The sequence below is a fragment of the Rhinopithecus bieti genome, unplaced genomic scaffold (genome assembly GCF_001698545.2).
Source record: "Rhinopithecus bieti isolate Rb0 unplaced genomic scaffold, ASM169854v2 scaffold_1063, whole genome shotgun sequence".
Lineage (NCBI taxonomy): Eukaryota > Metazoa > Chordata > Mammalia > Primates > Cercopithecidae > Rhinopithecus > Rhinopithecus bieti.
Genome location: NW_016803245.1, coordinates 105298 through 124242, shown reverse-complemented (window position 1 = coordinate 124242; position 18945 = coordinate 105298). Strand labels below are relative to the sequence as shown.

Here is an 18945-nt window from a genome sequence, read left to right as displayed (position 1 = left end):
GCTACTGTCAGCTTCAGGAAATGGAAACAATACAGAGGAATCATAAATGAGAAATTAGCAGAGAACAACAAAGTTCCAGTCACATATTCGAACCGTGGATCTTAAAGCACCAAGACTGAAGCACCTGGACTCATTGGTGACATGAGCCCTAAGCTCTTTTTGCCTCAGCCTGTGGATCTCAATGCCCTTCTTTTGCAACTGAAATTATCTTGAATCAGAAGAGGGAAGATGAATCGCTAGGCAGACAAACACATTCAAGAAATATTTATTGCCTGTCTACTGCATATTGGCACTGTGTTATATCCTGGGCTATAAAAATGAATAAAATAGTTTCTCCATTGAGGTGCTTCCTAGGTTGGAAGATAAAAATCTTTCCACCAGCCTTGACCAGGTTAGTTTGGCATTTTCCTTGAACTCTTTTGCACACCCTGAAAATGATAAATATTATATTTTGTATTAGTGGCCTCATTAGGAGGAATTTCCACAAGTCTGCAATGTAACAGATAAATTTGGACTTTCCTTAACCACATATTTGTGAGAAACTCCATGTTTTCCATAGCCATAATCTTTTTTTTTTAACAACAAAATTAAGACATTATACCAATTTATCATGTGCAGCAGTGTGATCATGGCTCACTGCAGCCTCAACCTCCTGGGCTCAAGTGATTCTCCCACCTCAACCTCTAAAGTAGTTGGGAATATAGGCATACATCACCACATCCAGCTAATTTTTTGTTCGTTTGTTTTTTGTTTTTTTTTAGACAGAGTCTCACTCTGTCACCCAGGCTGGAGTGCAGTGGCGTGATCTCGGCTCACTGCAAGCTCCACCTCCCTGGTTCACGCCATTCTCCTGCCTCAGCCTCCTGAGTAGCTGGGACTACAGGCGCCCGCCACCATGCCTGGCTAATTTTTTGTATTTTTAGTAAAGACGGGGTTTCACCGTGTTTGCCAGGATGGTCTCAATCTCCTGACCTTGTGATCTGCCCGCCTTGGCCTCCCAAAGTGCTGGGATTACAGGCGTGAGCCACTGCGCCTGGCCTGATTTTTGTATTTTTTGTAAAGATGAAGGTTTTGCCATGTTGCCCAGGCTGGTTTTGAACTTCTGGACTCAAGCAATCTGCCCCCCTCAGCCTCCCAAAGTGCTGGGATTACAGGTGTGAGCCAGCTCACCCGGCCTAATACTGTCTTTTAAAATAAGCAGTGCTGTTTCAAGGAAACTGTTACTGAAGGTATGCACAGAGACTCCCAAAGTGCTGGGATTACAAGCATGAGCCACCTCACCCAGCCTAACATTATCTTTTAAAATAAGCACCACTGTTCCAAGACAGTTGTTACTGAAGATATCCACAGAGACAGTAGAGGGTAGTTTGAATTAAATCTTTTTTAGGTCTATGTACCATGCACTACCGATGTTCAAGTTTCAGTTACTTGGTAAAATAGGAAATATTCTGCAGTTTAGGCTGAAGAATAAGAAACGATGTGTCACTTGAGAAATAACGCCTGCTGTACAAATAAATGCCATATTCCTTGCATTGCTTAACATGGCAGAGATAAGCCAACTGATGCTGCTTATTAACGTACTGGGTATTTGAAATTGCATCTTAGCATTCATATAACAGCCTGCCATTGAAAGAGTTCAGTAATTTAGAACTGGTTGGAAGAAATTACACTACTTAAAACCCACAAAAATTAGTATCCTCAAGTGTATATTTGAAAAAATGAGTTAGTTAATATTAATACTAATGGGAATTTAAAAAATCAAATGCTAAGTGGGAACACAGGATTTTAGTAAGAGTCTTATATATGTGTAATATATCTGAATATTTGAAATCTAATAAATATGCGCATATGAAAGCCAATTTATATTATGCGAATTGTCTAGGACCTTGTGTCTGAGGCAAAAAACAGGCTCTTATACAAATTAGAAATGATATATTAGAATTGAGGGAGACTTAAAGACCATGTGGGTGCAGGGAAATCTCTTCATTTGTAGAGGAGGGCTAAATTGAATAGATCCGAATATAACTTTCATGAAGGCGGGAGGTAGCCTTTATCTCACAAAGAAAAAATGTGAGGCAATTTTACAGGTTCGACTATCAAAGAAACTTTCTGTATAGTGATAACTATGCATATATTATTGGCTCTTTTTTGAAAAACGGAAAGAGCTTTCCCAGAAATACAACAGTGACATGCACCACCCCCCAAATTTTATCTATTTACAGAATGAGTGTTAGGAGGTCACTTTGGCCTTACAGTGCCCGTGATGCTATCAGAAAGCTGTGCCCGACTGGGTGAGGTGGCTCACGCCTGTAATCCCAGCACTTTGGAAGGCCGAGGCAGGCAGATCACTTGAGGCCAGGAGTTCAAGACCAGCCTGGCCAACATGATGAAACCCCGTCTCTACTAGAAATACAAAAACTAGTCAGGTGTGGTGGCGCGTGCCTGTAATCAGCTACTCGGGAAGCTGAAGCAAGAGAATCGCTTGAACCCTGGAGTGGAGGTTGCAGTGAGTAGAGGTTGTGCCATTATACTCTTTTGGAGCCAGAGCAAGACTCCATCTCCAAAAAACACAACCTTTGACTGGCTCTCTGTGAATAGCATCCTGAGAGCTCCATCTGCCTTCCCACTAGAAACATTCCAAGAGTCCTGGCCTGGATAGGGATGTTCTTTGAATCCTATGGAATTTGTAGTGAGCAGGCTGGGCACAGTGGCTCACATATGTAATCCCAGCACTTTGGGAGGCTGAGGTGGGCAGATCACTTGAGGTCAGTAGCTCAAGGACCGCGCAGCCAACAGGGCGAAACCCCATTTCTACCAAAAATACAAAACAATTAGCCAGGCGTTGTGGCATATGCCTGTAATCCCAGCTACTCAGGAGGCTGAGACAGGAGAATCACTTGAACCCAGAAGGTGGAGTTGCAGTGAGCCAAGATCAAGCCACTGTACTCTGGCCTGGTCAACAGAGCAACACTCTAACACTCTGTCTAAAAAAAATAAAAAAAAAGAATTTGGAGTGATCAAAGTTGCTAACTTAAAGAGTGAATAAACCCACAAATATGGTCTCTCTCTCTTTTTTTTTTCTCATTTGAAAAATACTTTTCTTGGCTGGGTGTGGTGGCTCACGCCTGTAATCCCAGCACTTTGGGAGGCCCAGGCGGGTGCATCAGGAGGTCAGGAGATCGAAACCATCCTGGCTGACACGGTGAAACCCTGTCTCTACCAAAAATACAAAAATTAGCCGGGCGTGGCAGCGGACGCCTGTAGTCCCAGCTACTTGGAAGGCTGAGGTAGGAGAACAGCATGAACCCGGGAGGCGGAGCTTGCAGTGAGCTGAGATCCTGTCACTGCACTGCAGCCCAGGCGACAGACAGAGGCTCTGTCTCAAAAATAAACAAACAAACAAACAAAAAAAAAACCAAAAAACAAAACAAAACAAAAACAACAACAACAAAAAAACACTTTTCTTTTCTTTCTTTCGTTCTTTCTTTCTTTCTTTTTTTTTTTTTGACAGAGTTTCTGCTCTTGTTCCCCATGCCGGAATGCAGTGGTGCAACCTCGGCTCACCACAAGGTCCCTTCCCAGATTCAAGCGATTCTCCTGCTTCAGCCTTCCGAGTAGCTGGGATTACAGGCATGCGCCACCACGCCTGGCTAATTTTCGTGTTTTTAGTAGCGACAGGGTTTCACCATGTTAGGCTGCTCTCGAATTCCTGACCTCAGGTGATCTGCCCACCTCAGCCTCCCAAAGTGCTGGGATTATAGGCATGAGCCACCACTTCTGGCCTTAAAAATACTTTTCATTAAATAAATTCACCACCTTTAAACTTTTTTTTCCAGATTTTTGATACAGAAGCCTGAATAACCAACCAGCTCAAATGCAGTTCATACACTAGGCATTCTCAGGTGCTCCTATGACAAATGAATAACGTCTACAATCTTTTTCTACTGTACCGTAACAGTATATACATATTATTTAGCATTTAGTTTCCCATTAGTAATGTGTGTTTTATCAAAATAAACTTGTGTTATCAAACAAAGAACTCCTTCATGCACATATGCCTTATTTACCATCTTGAAAATTTCTGTCTGTATGACACAATCTTTGAGGTGTGTGAAATGTAATTAGCACTGCATGTCTTAGTATATGAATTTTAAAGAAGTTCTAGGGCTGAGAGAAAAGGGTTAAAGATGTATTGGCTTCACTACACTAATAATCTGTTGTTTCTTATCACAGAACAGCAAGAAAGAGATAAATGGGAAGAGAGAGAGAACAAAAGCCAGAGAACATGCTGAAGGGCTAGAGGAAAAAAAATGAATGTCTAATCAGTTTTCATCCTCATGAGTGTGAATATGTTGGCTTTCCATAATTTGCCTTCCACGAATTTTAAGTCTATTTAAATTAACTGAAAGACAAGGTGCATATTTAGTCCTGTGCTCCCATGTTACAGTCATCACCTCCAAAGTCCTTACTGACATGTATTTACTTCAGATTTCACCTTCCATAAATCAGTAATTGTTTTCTTATGCATATGGGAAACATTTTGGTTTTAGCAATATATTTTTTCTTCAAGAAACTAAAAGAATTTTCATGTGATCCTATAAAAATGGGTATTGTGTCACTTCTTATTCAATCAAATATGCATTTTGAGATTTACTTGGCTTGAGACTTTCATTTTATGTGGAACTATCAAGTTATTTGAACATTTGGTATTTTTCACACATGCTTATTTATATGCCGACAATAGAAACAAGTTGTGTATTTCTTTGAAAGATGTTGAGGTTAGAAAAAAAAACCCAAAACCTATGGTGCTTGTCAGACTTGATAAAACTAAAATCACTGAGGTGAGGTTGTTAACACATCAGAAAACATCAGAGTTCCACGTTGAACGTAAAAGGTAGAAAGATTCATAATCAATCCATGTTTAGCATTTTTCTGTGTCCCATCTCAACTTTACCCCATCCTCATGCTTCCTCATAAATTTGTTTGTTCATTTGTTTATTTATTCACTTATTCATCATTCAACAACTAGTTATTGTGTCCGCTCTGTGTCGTGCACTACTCTAGAATCTGGAGATGCATTGGTGCACTACATTTTTTTTTTTTTGAGACAGAGTCTCGCTGTGTTGCCCGGGCTGGAGTGCAGTGGCATGATCTTAGCTCACTGCAACCTCCACCTCCCAAGTTCAACTGGTCCTCCTACCTCAGCCTCCCAAGTAGCTGGGAATATAGGCGCACACCACCGTGCCTGGCTAATTTTTTATTTTTAGTAGAGACGGGGTTTCACCATGTTGGCCAGGCTGGTCTCAAACTCCTGACCTGAAGTGATCTGCCTGCCTTGGCCTCCCAAAGGGCTGGGATTACAGGCATAAGCCACCCTGCCTGGCCTACTACTTTTTTTTTTTCTTTTTTTTTTTTTTGAGGAAGAGTCTCATTCTGTCGCCCAGGCTAAAGTGCAGTGGTGGCACAATCATGGCTCACTGCAGCCTTGACTTCCTGAACTCAACTGATCCTCCCACCTCAACCTCCTCAGTAGCTGGTACCATAGGTGCACACCCCCACACCCAGCTAATTTTTGTATTTTTTTTTTTTTTTTTTGGTAGAGACGGAATTTTGACATGTTGACCGGGCTGGACTTAAGCTCCAGAGCTGAAGTGATTTGCCTGCCTCGGCCTCCAATAGTGCTGGCATTACAGGCGTGAGCCACTATGCCCAGCCTCATTTTCTTTATTAATTGTGAGTGCAGGACCTTGTTTTCATAATCTTTGTATCACTCTTTAGTGCTTAGGACTGTGCATTACATGGTCTGACTAGTATTGTCAGTCAACAAATATTTTTCAAATATTTTTATAGTGTCTGTAGTGCATTAAATGCTAAGCTACACAATGAATAGCATCAACTAAAATTGTTGTTCTTGCTTCATGAGATTTTATCATTTAAAGAGGGGTCCCAAACCCCTGCTGCAGACCGGTACTGGTCTGTGGCCTGTTAGGAACTGGGCAGAACAGCAGGAGGTGAGCGGTGGGTGAGTGAACATTACTGTCTCAGCTCCACCTCCTGTCAGGTCAGTGACAGCATTAGATTTTCATAGGAGCTTGAATCCTATTGTGAACTGTGCATGTGAGGGATCTAGGTTGCACACTCCTGATGAGACTCATGTGGAACTGTTTCATCCCAAACCTCCCACACTCACCCTCTCAACCCTCCAATCTCCCAATTCCTCAATCCTGGTTCGTGGAAAAATTGTCTTCCACGAAACTGGTTCCTGGGGCCAAAAAGGCTGGGGACTGCTGATACAAAGTCCAAGTTAACCTAGCAGAAAAACACAAGAAATAAGAGATGTCCAGCTCCTAAATTTCACAGGAAAATACACATTTTGCTCTTTCTTTTAAACTGATTTTTAGAAAAATTTATTCTAAGGCTGATACACTTTTTTTGCAAGGTGAGATGGACGCAGTAAGATTAAAGAACCTCTCTTGAAAGACAGGCTGAGAAAATTAGAAGACTGGTTGAGGAATTTAGATAACAACTGGAAATTATGGGAGGAAAAGGGGTCAAGCAGAGGAAAGGAAACGGAAGAAGCTGAGGTGGGTCTAGATGAAAAACAGACTGGAAGGAGCTGCTTTGTAGAGACTGAAGTGTTCAAGAGTCCCACCTCTTATTCTAACCAATTGATTACGTGCCTCCTTTGCTGCAGACTGTGAGATCCACAGAGGCCATGACCCCGTTTGCCCCATTGCAGGTTCAATAAATGTGCGTTAAATAAATGGCTAAGAGTTAAGATTCTAAACATAAGAAGCCTACATTTATATAATACATTAAAGCTTTGAAAACACATGACACACACCTATATACCGAGGACATTTTGCCTGCATCTGAGGAGACATATATGAGAATGTTCCTTGCAGCACTGTCTGAAATAATAAAATGGTGGAAACATTCTAAATGCCCTTAATTAGAGAATGCATGTATAAATTGTGTAGCATATTCCTATGACATAGCATTAAAAAGGAATGAACTACACAACTATAGCTCTCAACTTGGATAGATCTCAAAAATATAATGTGTGGGCCAGGCACAGTGGCTCACGCCTGTAATCCCAGCACTTTGGGAGGCTGAGGTGGGAGAATCTCCTGAGCCCAGGAGTTTGGAAACAGCCTGCGCGACATACGGAGATCCTGGCTCTACCAGTAATAAAAAGAATTAGCCAGGTGTGGTGGCATGCATCTGTGGTCCCAGCTAAGTGAAAGGCTGGGTCAGGAGGATCGCTTGAACCCAGGAGGCTGACGCTGCAGTGAGCTGTGGTCGCACCACTGCACTCCAGCCTGGATGACAGAGTGAGACGCTGTCTCAAAATAAAACCCAAAAAACTATATATATTAAATTAAATTATGTGTGCAATACCATACTGTATAATACCATACCTTATAATACCATATATAATTCAATTATATGTATAATACCATATCTGTATATACCATAATGCAATTATATGTATTAATATGTTGGTATATGTATAATACCAATTATATGTATAATACCATATATGTATATGTATAATATGTATACAACCCATACGTATATAATACCATATATATCTACTTTAAACAGCTTTATTGAGATATAATTTACATACCACACAATTTGCCCATTTGACGTGAACAGTTCAGCTGGGCACAGTGGCACACACCTGTAGTCCCAGCTACTCCGGAGGCTGAGGCAGGAGGATTGCTTGAGCCCAGAAGTTCAAGGCTGCAGTGCGCCATGACTGTGCCCATGAATAGCCACTACACTCTGGCCTAGGCAACATAGCAAAACTCTGTCTCTAGGAAAATAAAATGAAATAAATTTGAAAACCAAATGAACAATTCAATAGGTTTTGGTAAATGTATTACTAATTTTTAAAATTGCGGTACAAATATATAACATATAATTTGCCATTTTAATTAAGTCTACAATTAATTCTGTTACAATTAAGTCTACAATTAATTACATTCACAATATTGTACAACCATCACTACTATGTCATGATTATTTTGGAAGTAGTTTTCCATTACCCCTAAACAAAAATTCTGTAACCATTAAGCAATAACATCTTATTGCTTCTACACCAAACTTCTCACAACCTCTGTTACTTTCAGTTCTGATGAATTTGGCTAAGTGCATCATATAAATGAAATTATACCACATTTGTCTTTTTGTGCTTTGCTTATTTCATTTAGCATAATGTCTTAAGTTCATCTATGTAGCTTGTATCAGAACTTCATTCTTTTTTATGGCAGAATATTGCATTGTGGGTATATGCCACATTTTGCTCATCCATTCTTCTGTTAGTGGACCTGTGAATTTCTTCCACCTTTTGACTATTGTAGATAATGCTGCATTGAACACTGGCATACAATTATATGTTCCAGTCCTTGCTTTCAATCCCTTTGGTTATATACCTAGAAATGGAATTGTTGAATCACATGATAATTCTTTGTCTAGCTTTTTGAGAAACTGCCAGATACTTTCATTTGTGTGTGTGTATATAGATGTATATATACATTTGTGTGTATATACATATATGCATACATATGCACATATATGTATCTATACATATGTATATATATGCACATATATCTTGGCTCACTGCAACCTCCACCTCCCTGGTTCAAGCAATTCTCCCGCCTCAGCCTCCTGAGAAGCTGGGATTACAGGCATGCACCAAGACGCCCAGCTAACTTTTGTATTTTTAGTAGAGACAGGGTTTCACCATGTTGGTTAGGCTGGTCTCGAACTCCTGACCTCGTGATCCACCTGCCTCCGCCTCCCAAAGTGCTGGGATTACAGGCATGAGCCACTGTGCCTGGCCTGGAAAAGGTTTTAATAGAGAAAAGGGATTTGAATTCTGCCCTTATGAGGGCAGCTAAGAAACCTTGCCCTAGTCTTAAATGTGTAAGGGCCGGGCATGGTGGCTCACACCTGTAATCCCAGCTCTTGGGGAGGCTGAGGTGGGTGGATCATGAGGTCAGGAGTTCAAGACCAGCTTGGTCAATATAGTGAAACCCTGTCTCTACTAAAACACAAAAAAGTTAGCCGGGTCGGGTGGCGGGTGCCTGTAATCCCAGCTACTTGGGAGGTTGAGGCAAGGAGAATCGCTTGAACCTGGGAGGTGGAGATTGCAGTGAGCCGAGATCATGCCACTGCACTCCAGGCTGGGTGACAGTGCNGGCTGGTCTCGAACTCCTGACCTCGTGATCCACCTGCCTCCGCCTCCCAAAGTGCTGGGATTACAGGCATGAGCCACTGTGCCTGGCCTGGAAAAGGTTTTAATAGAGAAAAGGGATTTGAATTCTGCCCTTATGAGGGCAGCTAAGAAACCTTGCCCTAGTCTTAAATGTGTAAGGGCCGGGCATGGTGGCTCACACCTGTAATCCCAGCTCTTGGGGAGGCTGAGGTGGGTGGATCATGAGGTCAGGAGTTCAAGACCAGCTTGGTCAATATAGTGAAACCCTGTCTCTACTAAAAACACAAAAAAGTTAGCCGGGTCGGGTGGCGGGTGCCTGTAATCCCAGCTACTTGGGAGGTTGAGGCAAGGAGAATCGCTTGAACCTGGGAGGTGGAGATTGCAGTGAGCCGAGATCATGCCACTGCACTCCAGGCTGGGGGACAGAGGGAGACACCGTCTCAAGAAAAAAAAAAAAAAAAAAGTGTGTTTTATTTCATTAGTCAAGGCCCTGCCCAAATGCCTTTCTCAATGCCCTTACCCAGTACCTCACTGGTGGTTTGCAATAATCTCTTCCTGTACATTCCTATAGCCTTTTTTTCTAAATTTCTTTTTAGCATTTATCACTTGCTACTACATATTAAAATTATTTATGTGCTGTTATATTTATTTCTCCAACTAGCGTGCTTTCAAAGGGCCCACATCTTGTCCCATACTTTTAAGCATAGTACAGTCATCTGTAAAATGATCACTAAAATTTGTCAAATGAAAAACGTGCCCAATTCTTTATAGTTTACAAAGTGACTTTCTAATTACATCACTCTAAATAAACATAGAAACTGCTGATTTTTCTCCGGAGTTATCAGGAATTTGCAAGTTTAGATCTTTTTCTGAAAGTAACTTCCATCTGAGTATCATCTGCTGCCCTCCTGTGTTTGACACAAATATTATTTTATATGAGAACAACAAAAACAGAATGGCTCAATTAAATTTATTTTGAATGCACTTTTACTTTCAGATACTTGAAATGTTTTTCCACACAAAACAATTATGCTTCCTACTAAGATTATTTTTAGTCAATCTTTATTCAATATATTTCAAATTACATTTTTTACTTAGGGTTATATGAGATCTTTCATATTGGTCTGATATTCTTTCAATATAATCTACTAAACTTTTAGTATTTCGATTTTAAAAATCTGAGACAACTTACTTCAAATTATTCTAATATTATTTTTGTATGCTAGACCTACTTGGGTAACAGTACAAGACTTTGTACTTCGAAACTAGAAAAACCTGGTTACTAGTTGTGTGATCATGTGCAAACTACTTTTCTGAACCTGTTTCATCTGTAAAATGAAGACAGTACCTCCCAAAGATCACACAAAACACTTAGCACACCATAAAATGCCCAATATGTTAGCCGTTATTAATATTATAGGAAGCATGTTTTCAGATAGCTCTTCTTTGGTATTACCTATTATGGTAAAGTTAAAGACTGCCTAAGAACATGAATTAGCATGGGCCCAATATATCACCTGGATTAAGCCCTATCCTTTGATAGTCAACACTTAAGATTTATTGGACACCTGGGATGTGTTAGACATCATTCTAGATACTTAGGATATATTAGTTTGTAAAAAAGACCAAAATTCTTGCCTTTGTGAAACCTCACTCTTCATGGAGGTCTTTAAGTTACTGACTTCCTTCCAAATTCTTACTGTACACATTACTCATTTCTTTATATATGCTATCCCATACCATATATCCAGTCCTTTCCTCTCTATCTCCAATGCAGGCTGTCATCTCTCTTGGTCTACTGCTACAGCCTTGAACTGGGGACAGGAGCTCACACTAATGACACTTTTTATACCTTTATCAAGTTTTATAAGGATGGTGACTTAGTTTGACTCTGCTATTCTTTAAAGAGGAAAAAAAAATTAGTGTTGACATTTTTATTTAATTGCCAATCATTACAATCTATCCTCTTTTACATTACCCCAGTCTACTCTCAACACAGCAGCCAGAGGTATCATCTGAAACCACAGTTCAACTGTTTTTCTTGAAGTGATAGCCCATTTCATCCATTTTTGATAAAATATCTGCCAAATACCCAAGTATAAACAACCATAGTTTAATCTCCTATTGGTCATTATTTCCAGTAAAAATGGCAAGAAAGAAATCTCAGGGAAACTGTGAAGCCAAAACTATTTTCATAAAAGTAAGATTTTACTTGGCTTTCTTACCGTTAGCATTTGCACAGATGGTGCAAAAGCAATAGTGATAAAACTATTAGCACTTAGCATAAATCAATGGAGTGGCACAAAAATGTATTCCTAGTCATTGTATACTTCATTGCCATGCACCCTCAGTAAAACAAACAAAACAAAAACCAATTCAGTTTCACTTAACAATGTGCTTGATGAAGCAGTAAAAATTACTAACTTTATGAAATCTTAACCCTTAAGATGTCTTTTAACATTCTGTGTGATGAAACTGGTACTATGCATAATGCATTTCTGCTGCCTGCCAAAGGACAATGGTTTTCTCAAGGAAAAACACTTTCTATTATTTGAGTTGCAAACTAAATTGGCTTTTTTTTTTTTTCAAGGCACATTTTTAAATGAAAAAATGACAAACTGTATCTTGTTACTCAGACTTGGGTATGTATTTGGCAGACATTTTCTTGAAAACGAACCAAGTGCGCCTTTCTCTTAAAGGAAAACAATAATATTTGCTATCAATTTCATGCTTGATAGCTTGGTCAAGTTCAAGCTATCAGGTAAAAACTTAAACTTGTGGAAAACTTATACCTTCACAGTAGGTTTTTCAGTTTCCCAATACTATAAGACCTTCCTTAGACATATTAATCAATGTGATTTTTGATATATATAATGAATGTATCAACATTTGGAAGGCCTGTGTAACTCAGTGACCCATTACTTTTCAGATGACTGATGCATGATGTTCCAAATCACGTATGGGTAAAAGATCCATTCAAAGCTCAAGACAGATGAATGAATTTTAATGGAACAGAATAAAAAGTTCATTAAACCAGTTTCAGATTCCATGTTGTAACTAACCTTTAAGAAACTACCACTTGTTGGGTTTTAGTAGAATATCAAAAAAGTATACGAAAGTATTTCATAACTATTTCAAATACAAAGAAGTATTTGAAAAGTTAAATATTCCTCCCATACTAAGTATTTATAAGAAGTGGATTTTTTCATACTTCAACAAAAATTTCATATCCCAACAGTTTGAACACAAAAGCAGATATGAGAGTCAAGCTGTCTTCTATTAAGCCAAGCACAGAAGACCTCTGAAAACCAGTTTTTCTTAAAAGCCATTCTTCTCACTAAATTATGTCTTGGTAAATTGCCATTTTACATAAAACAAGAACTTTTTTGTTAACATGAAATGGTTTTATCATTATTTTTACCATTGATCTGAGAATTGTCCTTATTTTTCAATGAATTAAAACTTTTGTTTTCATTTCTATGGTGAATATCAACAGCCATAATCCACGCAAATGGAGGCTCTTTGGTGTCTTCAACAATTTTCTAGTATAATGGAAGGTAGGAGTAGTGACTCACACCTGTAATCCCAGCACTTTGGGAGGCTGAGGTGGGTGGATTGCTTGAGCCAGGAGTTCAAGACCAGCCCGGGAAGCATGAGACCTCCATCTCTACAAAAAAAAACACATGCAAAAATTAGCCGGGCATGGTAGCATGTGCCTGTAGTCCCAACTACTTGGGAGGCTGAGGTGGGAGGACTGCTTGAGTCCTGGAAGTTGAGGCTGCAGTGAGCCATGATTGTGTCACCACACTTCAGCCTGGAGTTCCAAAGCCACCACTGATCTAAGCTATGCCAGGTCATGTGTCTTCTCTGGGTAAAAACCTTCCAATGGTCTGGAGTGGTGGCTCACACCTGTAATTCTAGCACTTTGGGAAGCTGAGGTGGGAAGACTGCTTGAGGCAAGACCAACCTGGCCAACATAGCAAGACTCATCTCTTATTTTTAAAAACTAAAATTAAAAAAACTACAACCTTCCAATGGCTCCTCAGAGGTTCATATATTGTCCTATAAGGCTCTACTCGTTTCCCCCTCCATTACCTGTCCCTCTACTTTTCCCCTGGCTCACCCCCTCCAGCCATGCTTGCCTCTTTGCAGTTCCTCCAATAAACCATACATACTCCCAGTGTTAGTACCATTGCACTGGCAGTTCCCTCTTCATGGAAAGCAATTTCTCCAGTTTTCCGCATGGCTATTTCCCTCATTTTCCTAAAGTCTTTGCTCAAATGTCACCATCTCAGTAACTTGTGCATCATATTTAAGATTACGGCCTTACCAACTACTCCCACCCACACCATGTACACTGTTCTCCCCTCCCCGCAGCATCTTCTAACATTTGCTTATTACCGCTACAGTGTTTGACCTCCTTTCTCCACCACCAGCATAATGTAAGCCCCAAGAACATGGGAAAATGCCTGTCACATAGAGCTCAACAAATATTTTTTGAATATAGAAAGGATGAACTCACTTGCCAGCCTGTCATTTCTGGAGACATGGCCACAAATTCCCAAGAAAAAGAAAGGATGCATTTTAAAGAGGCTAAGGACAATGACAGCAAAGACTGCAAAGACTTTTAAAACGGGAGAAAAAGAAGATGGGATACAATAACCACAAGCTTCAATACTGAAGGCATCGTGGGCCTGAAAATAACGCTCTTGGGAGATGTGGCAGTCGGGGAATTAATTATAAAGGTAGACAGGCGGATTTAAGTACCTCACCATGGACACTGGCATGCACTCCCTCCCCAAACCCATTTCCCACTCGGCTCTTTCCGGAGCCCTCCACCCTAACACAGGAAGTTCACACCAAGAGACTGAACGATTTCTAAACTTTATGGAAAAAGCCAATGACAATCAATTAGCCAAAAATGAGACGCCAAATCCCATCTCATTCCAGCGCCAAGCCCTCTTCTCAAACGCTTGCCGGCTCTAGGCCCTCTTCACCAGCACAGTTCTCAGGGGTTCTGCTGGTCTCCCAGTGCTATTCCAAAGGGTTCACATGAAGGCAGGTCAGGCGGGACTCTCCGGGCAAGCACTTCTGTACGCGGAAAGCACCAGACGCAGGAGCCATGGAGAGCCGGTCCTTTGGAGGCAGAAAGAGTCGAAGGGATTGGCAAACCTGAGGAACACTGGGAGAGGTGCCCCGCACAGTGGTGGTAAGGCAGAGTCTCAGTTCTCCTCGGGCTTGTCGGCTGGCGGTCCACAAGGCTGAAGCATCTTCTCCATCAAGTTGAAGCGGACTCGCGCTTTGCTCTCATTCTCCGCAATGGCGAAGTAGTTGAGAAGGTCGAAGTGGCCCATGTAGGAGCAGTACGAGTCGCGGTGTTGGTTCACCAGCCACTCCCACTTGGTGGTGTCGGCGTGGCCTGTGCCGATGTACTTGGACTGCAGGTGCTCCAGCTGGCTGTGGATGGTGTAGCGGTCCGTCATCTCGCCGCTTTCCCCTTAGCTCCCAGGACAGAGGACGCAGACGACAAGTCGCCGCTCTGGCGTTTCACGCGGGAGTGAGGCCACCGTGCGGAAACTCCAGGCCGCGCCGTCGCAGAAGAATGGCGTCACGACGACTAAGCGTAAGTCTCGCTCATAGGGCTCAGAGGCGGAAGCGGAAGCACATTCTGTCACGGAATTGGAGTTGCGAGGCGACGCCACAAATGTGTCGCCCCTGTAGAGAGCCCCGCCCCATCAGAGAGCGTTGCATGATGGTCCACTTGGTGGCTATGGGAAGCCCTTTTCCAACAGGGAGCGTTGCATGCTGGGACTTGTGGTCTTGGGAGTTCGTGCTCGTAGGCTTCTGGGTCTCCTGGTCTCGTTTTGTTGTTTGAGAGGGAGTCTCGCACTGTAGCCGGGGCTGCAGTGCAATGGCGCGATCTCGACTCACTGCAGCTTATGCCTCCCGGGTTCACGCGGTTCTCCTGCCTCAGCCTCTCCAGTAGCTGGGATTACAAGCGCACACCACCACGCCTGGCCAATTTTCTTTTTGTATTTTTAGTAGAGACGGGGTTTCACTGTCTTTGCCTGGCTGGTCTCGAACTCCTGACCTCGTGATCCTCCCTCCTCGGACTTCCAAAATACTGGGATTACAGGCGTGAGCCACAGCGCCAGGCCCCTGGTCGCATTTTAAAAGCAATCTGGGGACCTAGTGGAGGGTGATGTCTGGGAGGTGGGGAGCATCCGTGGCTGGCTTGGGGCTGATAGGAAATGGGAAACCCAAGTAGGACTGGACTACAAGCAGCCCAGAAAATAAACTCTTGGTGTTTTTCAGAGCTATCATGGCAGCACAGCCATCCCTTCACAACCAGGGATGAATTAACCCAGAAGTCAGCAGGCACAAGTTCTGGTTCCAGCTATGTCTCTTAGGAGTCTGTGGCATAAAAGAGTTATTTCAGCTCTAATCAGGGTGCTTGGTGAGCAAGTACAGCACCAATTCCCACACATGTGGGCTTCCATCTCAAGCTCCTCCTTCCTCTCTAGCCACTTATTTTGATATCCTCCCTCCAAGGCCTACTTGGCCCTTCCATTCAGTGGGTTTTGTGGATTCAACCTACCCGATTGAAAATATTTGGGGAAAAAGTCAATGTGTACTGAAGTGTAGACTTTTTAAGGTTATTATTCCCTAAACAATACAGTATAACAACTAACTACATAGCATTTACATTGTATTAGGTATTGTTAAATAATCTGGAGACAAACTATACAGGCGAATGTGCGTATGAGCAAATACAAGCCATTTTATATCAGGGACTTGAGCATCCTCTAGTTTTGGTATCCATGGGAGTCCTGGAACAAATCACTCATGGATACTGAGGGACAACTGTACTTCTCCATGTTACCTGTTGTGCCCGTCCCCATTTTCTTGTACAAGCTGTTCCCTCTACGTGGAATGTCTGTTCCCTTGGCGAACACATCTCCTGAAAAGGCAGCTCAAATGCCTCTCCTTAGAGTTTTCTCTGGCTGCTCCAGACAGATGTAAACTCTCCTTCCTCTTTGCAGGTTATACATCTCTTCCTTGTTATTGCTTTATATCCTACTGTTTGGTTTAATAACTGCCTTACATGGGTAGAAGCTACTTGAAAAAAAATCCAAAATAAATTTGATAAATGGTTAAATAACTCTATTACAATGGAAGAGAAGGAAAACTTTACTAGGAGAGAGATAACTTGAAAATTATTTTATTCTGCTGTTTAAACTTTGTTGGGTCAGGTTCCAAGATGGCCGAATAGGAACAGCTCCAGGCTACAGCTCCCAGCGTCAGTGACACAGAAGACGGGTGATTTCTGCATTTCCAACTGAGGTACTGGGTTCATCTCACTGGGGCGTGTCGGACAGTGGGTGCAGGACAATGGATGTAGCCCACCGAGAGAGAGCTGAAGCAGGGCGAGGAATTGCCTCACCGGGGAAGCATAAGGGCTTTCCTAGCCAAGGGAAACCATGACACATAGCACCTGGAAAATCGGGTCACTCCCACCCTAATACTGCACTTTTCCAAGGGTCTTAGCAAATGGCACATCAGGAGAGTATATCCTATGCCTGGCTTGGAGGGTCACACACTGGAGTCTCTCTCATTGCTAGCACAGCAGTCTGAGATCTAACGGCAAGGTGGCAGTGAGGCTGGGGGAGGGGCACCTGCCATTGCTGAGGCTTGAGTAGGTAAACAAAGCAGCCAGAAAGCTTGAACTGGGTGAAGCCCACTGCAGCTCAAGGAGGCCTGCCTGCCTCTGTAGACTCCACCTCTGGGGTCAGGGCATAGCCAAACAAAAGGCAATAGAAACCTCTGCAGATTTAAATGTCCCTGTCTCACAGCTTTGGAAAGAGTAGTGGTTCTCCCAGCACAGACTTTGAGATCTGAGAACAGACAGACTGCCTCCTCAAGTGGCTCCCTGACCCCCGAGTAGCATAACTCGGAGGTACCCCCCAGTAGGGGCAGATTGACACCTCACACGGCCAGTTACCCCTCTGGGATAAAGCTTCCAGAGGAACGATCAGGCAGCAACATTTGCTGTTCAGCAATATTCACTCTTCTGCAGCTTCTGCTGCTGATACCCAGGCAAACAGGGCCTGGAGTGGACCTCCAGCAAACTCCAACAGACCTGCAGCTGAGGGTCCTGACTGTTAGAAGAAAACTAACAAACAGAAAGGACATTCACACCAAAATCCCATCTGTACGTCACCATCATCAAAGACCAAAAGTAGATAAAACCACGAAGATGGGGGAAAAACAGAGCAGAAGAACTGAAAATTCAAAAAATCAGAGCGCCTCTCCCCCTCCAAAAGAATGCAGCTCCTTGCCAGCAACAGAAAAAAGCTGGACAGAGAATGACTTTGACAAGTTGAGAGAAGAAGGCTTCAGATGATCAAACTTCTCTAAGCTAAAGGAGGAAGTTTGAACCCATTGCAAAGAAGCTAAAAACCTTGAAAAAAGATTAGATGAATGGCTAACTAGAATAACCAATGTAGAGAAGTCCTTAAATGACCTGATAGAGCTGAAAACCATGGCATGAGAACCATATGACAAATTCACAAGCTTCAGTAACCAATTCGATCAACTGGAAGAAAGGGTCTTCAGTAACCAATTCGATAAACTGGAAGAAAGGGTATCAGTGATTGAAGATCAAATGAATGAAAGGAAGTGAGAAGAGAAGTTTAGAGAAAGAGGAGTAAAAAGAAATGAACAAAGCCACCAAGAAATATGGGACTATGTGAAAAGACCAAATCTACGTCTGATTGGTGTCCCTGAAAGTGACAAGGAGAATGCAACCAAGTTGGAAAACACTCTGCAGGATACTATCCAGGAGAACTTCCCCAACCTAGCAAGTCAGGCCAACATTCAAATTCAGAAAATACAGAGAATACAACAAAGATACTCCTCAAGAAGAGCACAAGACACATAATTGTCAGATTCACCAAAGTTGAAATGAAGGAAAAAATGTTAAGGGCAGCCAGAGAGAAAGGTCGGATTACCCACAAAAGGAAGCCCATCAGACTAACAGCAGATCTCTTGGCAGAAACTCTCCAAGCCAGAAGAGAGTGGGGGCCAAAATTCAACATTCTTAAATAAAAGAATTTCCAACCCAGTTTTCATATCCAGCCAAACAAACTTTCATCAGTGAAGGAGAAATAAAATCCTTTACAGACAAGCAAATGCTTAGAGATTTTGTCACCACCAGGCCTGCCCTACAAGAGCTCCTAAAGGAAGCACTAAACATGGAAGGGAACAACTGGTACTAGCCACTGCAAAAACATGCCAAATTCTAAAGACAATCGATGCTAGGAGGAAACTGCATCAACTAACGAGCAAAATAACCAGCTAACATCATAATGACAGGATCAAATTCACAAATAACAATATTAACCTTAAGTGTAAATGGGCTAAATGCTCCAATTAAAAGACAAAGACTGGCAAATTGGATAAAGAGCCCAGACCCATCAGTGTGCTGTATTCAAGAGACCCATCTCATGTGCAGAGACACACATAGGATCAAAATAAAGGGATGGAGGAAGATCTACCAAGCAAGTGGAGAACAAAAAAAAGCAGGGGTTGCAATCCTAGTCTCTGATAAAACAGACTTTAAACCATCAAAGATCAAAAGAGACAAAGAAGGCCATTACATAATGGTAAAGGGATCAATTCAACAGGAAGAGCTAACTATCCTAAATATATATATGCAC

At 42.0% G+C, this 18945-nt stretch overlaps 1 protein-coding gene and 1 long non-coding RNA gene across 2 annotated transcripts; both read right to left on the bottom strand.

The window, feature by feature from the left end:
- Positions 1–290: 290 nt before the first annotated feature.
- Positions 291–12845, bottom strand: LOC108528836 (uncharacterized). The gene is made up of 3 exons (XR_001885318.1): positions 12804–12845; positions 7634–7822; positions 291–428 (listed from the first exon to the last, which is right to left on the bottom strand). It is a non-coding gene; the product is annotated as an uncharacterized LOC108528836 (long non-coding RNA).
- Positions 12846–14091: 1246 nt separating this feature from the next.
- Positions 14092–14843, bottom strand: SF3B5 (splicing factor 3b subunit 5). The gene has a single exon (XM_017870812.1). The coding sequence runs from the start codon at positions 14707–14709 to the stop codon at positions 14449–14451; it is 261 nt and encodes an 86-aa protein (XP_017726301.1). The 5' UTR covers positions 14710–14843; the 3' UTR covers positions 14092–14448.
- Between the last annotated feature and the right edge of the window lie 4102 nt (positions 14844–18945).

Coding starts and splice junctions, on each gene's coding strand:
- SF3B5 (XM_017870812.1), bottom strand. CDS start 14,709: ATGACGGACCGCTACACCATCCACAGCCAGCTGGAGCACCTGCAGTCC.